This window comes from Siniperca chuatsi, linkage group LG17 (assembly GCF_020085105.1).
Source record: "Siniperca chuatsi isolate FFG_IHB_CAS linkage group LG17, ASM2008510v1, whole genome shotgun sequence".
Classification (NCBI taxonomy): Eukaryota; Metazoa; Chordata; class Actinopteri; order Centrarchiformes; family Sinipercidae; genus Siniperca; species Siniperca chuatsi.
The window spans coordinates 23,088,272-23,099,226 of NC_058058.1; the positions used below are offsets into that span (position 1 = coordinate 23,088,272).

General features: G+C 41.4%; 1 protein-coding gene and 1 long non-coding RNA gene across 2 annotated transcripts; one reads left to right on the forward strand and one right to left on the reverse strand.

The window, feature by feature from the left end:
• Positions 1 to 2,438: 2,438 nt before the first annotated feature.
• Positions 2,439 to 4,909, forward strand: LOC122863965. The gene is made up of 4 exons (XM_044170896.1): positions 2,439 to 2,540; positions 2,631 to 2,689; positions 2,765 to 4,110; positions 4,858 to 4,909. The coding sequence occupies exons 1-3, from the start codon at positions 2,518 to 2,520 to the stop codon at positions 4,105 to 4,107; spliced, it is 1,425 nt and encodes a 474-aa protein (XP_044026831.1). The 5' UTR covers positions 2,439 to 2,517; the 3' UTR covers positions 4,108 to 4,110; positions 4,858 to 4,909.
• Positions 4,910 to 8,706: 3,797 nt separating this feature from the next.
• Positions 8,707 to 10,528, reverse strand: LOC122863966. The gene is made up of 4 exons (XR_006375120.1): positions 10,230 to 10,528; positions 10,111 to 10,129; positions 9,694 to 10,009; positions 8,707 to 9,542 (listed from the first exon to the last, which is right to left on the reverse strand). It is a non-coding gene; the product is annotated as an uncharacterized LOC122863966 (long non-coding RNA).
• Positions 10,529 to 10,955: the final 427 nt, after the last annotated feature.

Here is a 10,955-nt window from a genome sequence, read left to right on the forward strand (position 1 = left end):
GGAGGAGACTTAAGCTCATTATTATTACCTTCATTATTGCAAATGCTGGACCAGATGCCGGAGCGGGAGGGCGCCCAGCGCACCCAACAGAGACCTGAGGCACCCGATTGGTCAGACGGAGAAGAACGGTTCGTAGGCCAGAGAGTGGATTGTTCCAGAGAGGAGACACCATCTGCTGACTGTCTCTGTCTAACTTCACATCATCTTGCTACATTACGGACTTTAAGGAGATGATGCTGCTCACTTTGGATGAGGACACTCTCTTACAGAGTCATAAAATTCCACATTTTGCTTGATAAAAAATAATAAACTGTAGTATCAGCATCAGATATCAGATATCATGTGGGTCCCTCCCAACAAAATGATATAATGCCAGTCTGGGAAACCTGCAACGTTATTTTAGTTGTCTTTTGTAAATAAAAGGCAGAAGAGAGAGACATTTTTCTCAGGAGTTGGTGGAGAGCAAAATAGAGCTAAGAGGTGAGTGAATATTCAACTTTTCACCAGGTCATCTGAAACATGAGTCCAAATGAATGCTAATGTTCTGTGTGTGCTGGATGAAAGAGTCAGTCAAATCAGTTAATACAGACCAAAACCAACAAGAATTTATCCTACTGGTAAGCCAAAGTCTGGTATATCCATTTGCAAGTTCCATTTGCTCCAAAAATGCTAGTAAGTGAACCTTGAGTTCGCAGATGGACGGAAAGCCAAAACAGAGAGTTTTCAGATTCCGGTGGCTTAGTGTAGACTGTGTTACTGACCCTTCTCACAAATATCCCCAAGCCCTGCGTAGCTCTGCACATAAATTAGATGACGATGCTGTGTTTGCCTTCTCCCTCATCACATCCCTTTAGTGGGCCTGCACACACAGATACAATGCTTTCTCAGCACACAGGAAGCTCATGGGCAGAGTGGAACCTGACACACTGTAACCTTCACAGGAGAGAGGCTCCTCAAATGAGCGTGTCTTTTATAAAGAGTACGGTCTAGACCTGCTCTATAGGAAAAGTGCAATGAGATGACTTCTGTTATGACTATATAAATAAAATTGAATTGAATCGAATCTTCCACATGTCCACAGGTCAGGGGTCTGTGCAGACCGAACAGTGTATTTCCTTTGTTAGAGCAGCACTCTGTTCCATGGAGATCAACATTAAGGCAGAAAATGTGCACTTATGAGACACGATGCAGGCAGATTTTGAATTCAAATGAGAGCTCCACATTGAGAAAAGAGTCACCTACTTCGATTAATATATCTCATTTAACGATTTATGTCACCCTTCCATGTTATTTTATCCTACCTCCGGTGCCTGTGTCATCAGGAATGATTTTTGCTGATTACAGTGGAGGACTTTCACTTGCTTTTATTTCTTGCTCATATGAATGTTGATAAGTGTAATGGAAAGAATTCAGAAAGGAGGAAAGTGTTCCTGAAAAAATTCTTCTGCGCTATTTCCTTTGACAGGAAATTGTGTCTTTGATCTAAGCCACCACACTCATCTGGTGATCGCATGCGAGGTGCCACTCCTTCCTACGGCGGAGGGGAGGAAATTTGCTCTCCAACACATTGGCTCGAACACTCAAGCACCTAAGAGATGAAAAATAAGATTGTAAATTTTAATAAATCTGGGTTTAAGAAGTGCACCTGATGAAGGCATATACAGCACTTGGGAAAGTAGGACAGAGTGACAGATTCACCTGTCGAGCACTTGCACCATGCTTCTTCCAGCAGCAGGGGAGTGTCATTAATGAACACTATTGACCGAGCACAGTCTGGGATGAAGATTCACACCTGCCAAACTACCAGGGAGTGTGTCCTTAAGTGTGACATCACACTCACATGCAAGTATGACATCATGCATTTTGCTCATTTCTCACAGTTGCATGTGAGAAAAATAATTCAAATGTTTTTGGAATTCATGATGTGGAGATTGTGGTATCGGTATTACAGTATGAGATTTATATTCAGCGAACAGAAGGTGGAAGCGCGCTGATGTGTTGTTTGTCACAGTTAGGGTCGATTGCATCATTACTGCAGTGTGCCGCCTGGGTCTATTCAGCGTTAGGGGGTACAGGAGGAATCATTAATAATGTTAACAAGGCCATCAAGACCAACATGATCTTTCCCAAGGTCAGGCTTGATGCAGAGAGGAGAAATCCCAGCGTAACAAAGTGGGCAAGAGCTGTTAACTGTTACTATATATGTGGAGAAAAAAAGCTCTTTCTAGCAAAATAAAGCTTTTACCCTACGGTTCTTTGCATATATATGTACATATACTTTACAATACAGGATTTGAGAACACAGAGCAGAGAAAGGTGCCAGAGAAGAAAAAAAAATCAACAGCACTCTTTTCTCAAAGTCACCCTGAAACCACAACAGTAGGCACCTGTAGACAATCAGTTCATTAAGCAGTGATTGGATGCAGGCTGCAATAAATGCTACCTCTCTGCTACACCCACATATGCAGCGCAAGTAGCTCCAGGGCAATTGGGCTACTGGTTCTTTGGCACACAGAAATGGCTTATGGAGTTCATTTGGGGTAGGTTTTCACAGCTATTCTAAGTATGTTTTATGGTTGCTGTTAGCTGTCCCATTTCTTTTTGACCTTGATGTCCTGTTTTCTGTGCAGGATCTTGCTGGTTTGCTTAGTTCAAGCAGAGCATGTATGCTGTTTATGGGTTACACAAGGTGAGCAGAACACTGTGTCACTGTCATTTAATGCTGTGATTTACTAGCTGTGGATTTATACTATTTCTCTTTCAGCTCAGAGCTCCCAGAGACAAAATGGCAACATATATGCTGGCTTCTCACAACAGGATGATGGACTAAGAAGGCTTGAAGAATCTCCCCAGAATCAACTCAGACAGGCCTCCGTTTCTCCACGCTCAGCCCAGAGCAGTAGCCTGAACAAAGAGACTGCAGGTAGCAGTGCTTATAGACAAGAACTTTCCAGTAGTGCCTACTCACAAAGCCTTTCACAGCCAGCTCAAGGTGGCTACGCTTCAGTCAAGCTGACGCAGAGCAACTTATTGTCAAAACCTAACTGGCAAACGATAGAGTTAAATCAAGTCAATATGCCAAAAAAGCAGTTCTCTGGCCTTTCTAGTTCTCTTGCTAGTGGAAATTCTCTGACTGACTCCATTCAGAACCAGAATGACCTTACTGATATCAGCAAGAGAACTTGGCCAACTCAACAGGGTACACTGCGTGCTAGCAACTATCTGTCTAGCAGTTTTGCATCTGTTCAGAGTCCTAGCAAAAGCAACTCCTTAAAATCAGCCTCCCACCAGTCTGCAGTACAGCAAGCTCCCAGTGCTGCTGCTGCTGAAACTGGTGCCGCCTACTACGGGCGAAGAGGCTATTCTCCCTCTGTAATATCTTCCAGCATGTTGAGCCCAGGTGCTCCTGTGCCACAGAAAAAATCTATACAGTCTCAAACATCAGCCAGAGCACTTGCTAGACGAGTGTCTTCACGTCGTAGCTCTAAAACAGCTAAACCCTCCAGTTTCTCATCTCCTCAAAATGGAGGAATTGGAAATAACCCCAGCCAGGCTGAGGCTGTAAAACCATACCAAAGCAAACTGTTTTCTATGAATAAAGGAAATGCCCAAGGAAGCTACCAGCCTGCTTCTATGTCCAACATAGCCTATAGCCAAGAAAGTTATAGCCAGTCTCTTCCGGTGTCCAAACACAATGCGCCTGTTGGCTTCCAGCCACACAGTCTAGAGATGCCAACAAGTCAGAGGTGGAGTTACAATCCCAGCTACACCTCCATAGTGCAGCTCCCCAGCAGTATGAGCCCTCTCAAAGCATCCTGGAACAGCAACTCCGCCCAGGGAGCTCGTAACTTCCCTGCCTCTGGGAATGGCAGAGCCGGAACCTCTGCTCAGGGCTTTGCCCCAACCAGAACCCACAGCATCCCTCAACGCTTTGGGGGCTCAGCTATCAGACGGCTGAAGGAACCTGCTGATCAGACGGACCGGCGTATTGGAAAGCCACAGCAGACCTACACAGCTCCTTCACAGCAGACTGTGTCTTACAAGCCACAGGTCCAGAGTGTTCATCAGAGCAAATGGCAGAGGATAAGGCCAAATTGGGGACACTAGCAGGTGAGTAGTCATTCCATGGAAACTGTTCAGGGGTGGATCTACAAATTTTTTTTTTTTTTTTTAAAGTGAGAGTACAAATGTCTTTCAATGGCTGAAGACCCTAATTAAAGTGTAAGTTAATATAAAATTAGTGTTCTGAAACACTAAGCAGTTAATCTGCTTGATACCTGGTTATTCAGTCCATTCAGGAGTCTGGTGCTCAGCACTTTTGGAGAAGTGCTGCATCAGCAGTTGGTAGTGAACTCGAAAAACCAGTTGGCTGTTACTGACGTAGCTTAGCACCAGCTGGCGGAGGGGAATGTCAGTTGTGCCGTCTGCTTGAATAAAATCCGCACACTCTACTTGCTCAAGAATGTAATCCTTTAGCACTCAATATTTCAAATGCTCAAATATTGACAGTTATTATATAGCATAGCCTCCCCATCACTCAAAACAGGGGAAAACTTTAATGACACTTTAAGAATGTATATGGTTGTTGTTAGCTGCAAGGTAAAAGTGGTATTTTTGGCCATATTTAACTCTCTCCTCCACTGTCACAGGGGTGGAATGTGACTTTTTTTTGTTTTAAAGAATATTGTGCCTGAGCTTGCAAATGTGGTGTTGCATGTTTAATCTGCTTCATTTTATGCTCAAATCTTAAAATTTCAAGGTCTAATCTGAGCAGTTGCCATGACTGGCCCATTGACTTATTGCTTGCTGTTATATGTGCTTAAGCCTGGTTTCTAACATGTCTTGTTCTTCCAATAGGTGCACCAGGTGTCCTTGGATTAGTGTTTTGAAATAAAGATCTTAAAATACATCTTGTTTGTCTTGACTAAACCTCCATGTATGCATATTTGTGTAGGCTTGGTGCCATCTAGTGTGTAAAAGATGTGTTGCAAAAAGGTTCTTCTAAACAAGAGTCTTGAAATGCTCAGTTTAGCAATCTATTGCAAATACAAAGAATGAGTCAATGCTTTGACTAACAAAGGTGATGTCACTTGAAACAAATCCCCCCTCCCCAGTAAGTCAGTTGCACTAACAGTGTGATAATTTCTTTAACCTTAAACAAACATTTAAGGGTTTCTTTTAATTAAACTTGCAAAAGTTTTATACTGGTGCTTAAAATACTGAAGGTTAAACTTTGAAATCATGGCTTTTAAAGCGTAATGTGCAGTGGTTGGAAACTCCAGGTCACTAAGGCTTGTATCAAGCCAGAACTGGCAAAGTTGAGTGACTCAAAGCGGGGCTCTGTTTTTGAGACTCAAACAGCATCTACAAACTGATGCAATGCTCAGTTCAAACACCTTAGTTGCTTCCTGAGGGGATGGGAGACTGAACTGTATCTTCTCACTAGTTAAAACCAGTGAGCTTTTAAATGCCAGGACTTGGCAAAAAGGAAAATGAGGTCAGTCTCGGGAATGTAGGCTCTCAGACCCTCAATCTGAAGCTGTACTGCTGAATGTCAAGTTCTACTCTGCAGGTAGAACACTGATGCTTTGTAAAGTCTATGTATGTGGGAGAAATTGATAGTCACTAAATTTTTCTTGCAAGGGGCTTCTAATATTTACATTTGACTTTCTGTATGTCCAGCATTAAAACTTACTGTTTTTAGAATCCTGACATCAATTAAAAATTTTTGGCAGGACAATATCCTGTTTTCCATTAGTCTCTACATTTTGCCTTTCTGGTGTGATATCTTCTGTATTAGTGATAAGTTATCCTTTTTCCAAAGGACAGAATCTTACACACATTTGTGATTAAAATTATAATTCAATGAAGGTCAAACACTCCCAGACTTAAAGCTTCATCACACAGAGCTCAGTTTAATACTTACAAAAATTAGAATTTTACCATGACTACTGGTTATTTTGTCCACATGGAAGTAAGAGGAATGGTCAAATGGGACAGATGAATGACTTCTGTCCTGATCATTAGTGTTCCAAAAGAGTATTTCTACTTTGCTCTGTGACCACTTCTCCAACAAAGCCTTTGTTTGAATGAAATCTGCATTCTGAATAAAGTGATCAAACTGACACTACATAATCACACATGGAAGCTGTATGAGCCTCATATATACATTATAAATAAGTATATACAAAATGTGATGTTAGCCTTGATGGATTTAATCCAAACATTTGTTAGAAAAGTGTTGTGTTTTGACAGACAGCTGTTGCAGTGAATGAAGCCCTCAGTATGATTCATTCTGTAGTGCTTCCAGTCTTCACACTGAGCTCTTAAGTCCCTGATCTGTGATGGATCCTCAGACCTGTTAGATATGTAATAATACTTTATATATAGAGCACTTATGAAAACAAAGTACAAAGTGCTTCACAACAAGAGAAATAAAATACCACAGTGAATGACAATATAAATAAAATACATAAAATACACAAAAGCAATAAAATAAACAGTAAAATAAACAGCCAGTTCAGGTAAGATCAGGATATGCTTTCAGATAAAAATGTGTTTTGAGACGAGACTTAAACGAAGACACTGACTCAGACAACCTAATTTCTTCGGGCAGGTTGTTCCAGAGCCTCGGGGCCCTGATGGCAAAAGCTCTGTCCCCCTTAGTTTTCATCCTGGACTCAAGAACAGACAGAAGACCCCTGCCCGAAGATCTCAAACTACGTGAAGGTTCATAAGGGATTAAAAGGTCTAAAATGTAATCTGGAGCCAGGCCATGAAGAGCCTTAAAAGTAATCAATAAGATCTTAAAATCAATCCTAAAACAAACAGGGAGCCAATGTAAAGAGGCTAATACAGGTGTTAGGTGGTCGTACTTCTTGGTCCTGGTTAATAGCCTGTACAGTGGGTACAGAAAGTATTCAGACCCTTTTTTCACTCTGTTTCATTGCAGCCATTTGCTAAAAATCAAAAGTTCATTTTATTTCTTGTTAATGTACATTCAGCACCCCATCTTGACAAAAAAAAAACAATAGAAATGTAGAAATGTATGCAAATGTATTAAAGAAAAACTGAAATATCACATGGTCATAAGTATTCAGACCCTTTGCTCAGTATTGAGTAGAAGCACCCTTTTGAGCTAGTACAGCCATGAGTCTTCTTGGGAATGATGCAACAAGTTTTCCACACCTGGATTTGGGGATCCTCTGCCATTCTTCCTTGCAGATCCTTTCCAGTTCCGTCAGGTTGGATGGTGAACGTTGGTGGACAGCCATTTTCAGTCTCTCCAGAGATGCTCAATTGGGTTTAGGTCAGGGCTCTGGCTGGGCCAGTCAAGAATGGTCACAGAGTTTTTCCGAAGCCACTCCTTTGTTATTTTAGCTGTGTGCTTAGGGTCATTGTCTTGTTGGAAGGTGAACTTTCGGCCCAATCTGATGTCCTGAGTACTCTGGAAGAGGTTTTCTTCCAGGATCTCTCTGTACTTGGCCGCATTCATCTTTCCTTCAATTGCAACCAGTCGTCCTGTCCCTGCAGCTGAAAAACACCCCCATAGCATGATGCTGCCACCACAATGTTTCACTGTTGGGATTGTATTGGGCAGGTGATGAGCAGTGCCTGGTTTTCTCCACACATGCCGCTTAGAATTAACGCCAAAAAGTTCTTCTTGGTCTCATCAGACCAGAGGATCTTATTTCTCTAAGTCTGGGAGTCCTTCATGTGTTTTTTGGCAAACTCTATGCAGGCTTTCATATGTCTTGCACTGAGGAGAAGCTTTCGTCTGGCCACTCTGCCATAAAGCCTCGACTGGTGGAGGGCTGCAGTGATAGTTGACTTTCTGGAACTTTCTCCCATCTCCCTACTGCATCTCTGGAGCTCAGCCACAGTGATCTTTGGGTTCTTCTTTACCTCTCTCACCAAGGCTCTTCTCCCACGATTGCTCAGTTTGGCTGGACGGCCAGGTCTAGGAAGAGTTCTGGTCGTCCCAAACTTCTTCCATTTAAGGATTATGGAGGCCATTGTGCTCTTAGGAACCTCGAGTGCTGCAGAAATTCTTTTGTAACCTTGGCCAGATCCGTGCCTTGCCACAGTTCTGTCTCTGAGCTCCTTGGGCAGTTCCTTCGACCTCATGATTCTCATTTGCTCTGACATGCACTGTGAGCTGTACGGTCTTATATAGACAGGTGTGTGCCTTTCCTAATCCAGTCCAATCAGTTTAGTTAAACATAGCCGGACTCCAATGAAGGAGTAGAACCATCTCAAGGAGGATCAGAAGAAATGGACAGCATGTGAGTTAAATATGAGTGTCACAGCAAAGGGTCTGAATACTTATGACCATGTGATATTTCAGTTTTTCTTTTTTAATAAATTTGCAAAAATGTCTACATTTGTTTTTTTCTGTCAAGATGGGGTGCTGAGTGTACATTAATGAGAAATAAAATGAACTTTTTTGATTTTAGAAAATGGCTGCAATGAAACAATGAGTGAAAAATTTAAAGGGGTCTGAATACTTTCCGTACCCACTCTATACTCTCTAATAATCTACAACATGGACTGATGAACTGTTCTTGGTTTGGCTCCTGGTGGAGAAGCTGTTTGGATGCATTTTAGCCAATACAAATATTGTGACACCTGCAATGGATTCAGTGTTTAAGAAGCTCCATGTTAACCCAACATCACTGAGGGTAAAGGATCTCACAGAACACTGGATCATGTTACATGTAGTCCATTTTATTGAATTCAAGCTCAAACAAAGTTGTAAAAGGACAAATACTGTATGTAGGAAGGTACTGCACAGCCCCAAAGTACCTGGAAACAATTGTAGGCTAAATAATATCAAATAGTGCCTGTAAATAATAATTAACATTCATATTTACAGTATATGAATGGATGATAGAAGTTAAAATCATGATCAATAATACAGCATTATCTTGACATCAATATGTAACATGATGTACTGTAATATAATATGTGTATAAGTCCCAAAAAATTCAAAATCAGAGTAAAAATGTATTTTAGACTAAGATGCTGTGACAGACTTTAGCATTAAATATGTAAAATCATAGAAATGTTTTTCTTACAACTATTTCTTTCAGGAAATTATTTTTTTTATATTAAACGCAATTAAGAACACTCAGATAAAAACATGACCTAAAACATTAGGTGAGGTTAATGCTTGCTCAGTAGTTTAAACATTTTAATGCTGAGTTGAACTTTTTCCAGTTCGTTTTGTTTCTCATTCAGTCTCAACTGTCAGTCTCTTTCTTAAGCGTCTTGATTTCTGCACACGGAGGCAAGCGGATGCTGACAGCTTCTTCAGTGTGTGTGAGGAGCTTCACAGAGGACGCACCGAGTGACACAGGTGCGTTCAGGACGCTCTTCATCCTCCTGATCGGGGCTGTCGTCGTCCTCTCACTGCTGATGCTCTGGTTTGGCGTCTGGAGGCAGGTTTGGTGCAGAAGTGTGTACTGCTGTGGTGCCGGTGCTTCCTGATTGGCTGGTTGACATCGACCGTCAGTTACCTCAGGAAGAGTCCTGCCCTGAAACTGAAAACAAATAATGAAGATTTACGATACATATTATTAAAGACGGTAACTAATGAGATGTTGATGATAATTTGATAATAAGAAATTATCAACATACAATATGTTACATCACTAAAACGACTTTTGCAGTCTTAATAAAGGGCTTGCTTACCTCGTTGACTGAAACACCACATGCTCTCCATCTCGTCCTGTCCTCAGTCGTCCTTCTGATCTGTTCGAGCATTTCTTTTTCGTCGTGATGGAAACTCTGGATGTACACTCGGTCTTCCACGTTGTCTTCTCTCCGGTGGTCTGCACGCTGCACCTGTGGGGCCCAATGCTGCTCCAAGTTCCCCTACAGTTACCATGTGTTACCACAGGGAGGCACTGCAGGGGTCTTTGTGCTGGAGCGGCTGTAAACTGGCAGGAGGACACTCAGCTCCCCTTTTCACCTCTGGACGGTGTTTGGGGTCAGCCAGTGGCAGCAGCTGAGGGGACATAAAAAGACAACAGAGTGAATTATTAATCAAAAGTGATAATAAGACTTACAGAAGACATATGTTAATGTTGTCATGAACTACTTCCATACCGTTATGTGCTGCAGCCACCTGTACAACAGTGAGATAAATCATCTTGGAATTATTAAATAAGATATATTCAAATTTGCAGGAGAGTTTTGTTAATGTTGCTATTAAATAATGAGCATACCTCTGCCAGTTACAGCCATCTGCACCTGGGTAAAGACATACAACAGAGTAAGATAAAGAATCACTGAAGTACTAATAATAGTGTCAGTCTATATGACCCTAAGTCATTAAACTGGACATTGGACCATTAACATCACTGCAATACTTGAAATAATTGTGCAATATTATCTGTTTAATACTCTGGTGCAATGTACTCTGTTTTCAGTTTAATTTATTGATATTTATTCATACTTCTATTACTACTGTGCACTATCACCGTCTCATAATCACCTTAATAAGCTACTCTGAGTTACATAAGCCCTGCCCTCAGGAAGGAATCTGCCTGAGTATCTGTTAATAGCTAGTTTCACCTGAAACTGACCTAATAGTTTCAAGATGACCCAGTAATCAGTAATCAGGCCTATTGTTTTCTGGCTGCATCTACTTCATCACTGTTAAGTGCCTGATTAGCATGTGATAGGCGTGACCAAGGTGATAATACACAATTTTTTCACAATTGAGAATGACTTCCGGATGGGAACCGAAACGTCTTGATTCTGAAAACAGTGTCCAGATGACTACGACTGAAACCTTTTCTACGATAGAACACTCCTGGACGAATGAGGGACTACACCGTCTTAATAAGCTACACTTAACTTGACAGTACATGCACTATTACTTATATTATTACATTGTATTATTATACCGTACATACTTATCAACAACTGGTAAATGCACTTTACTTTAC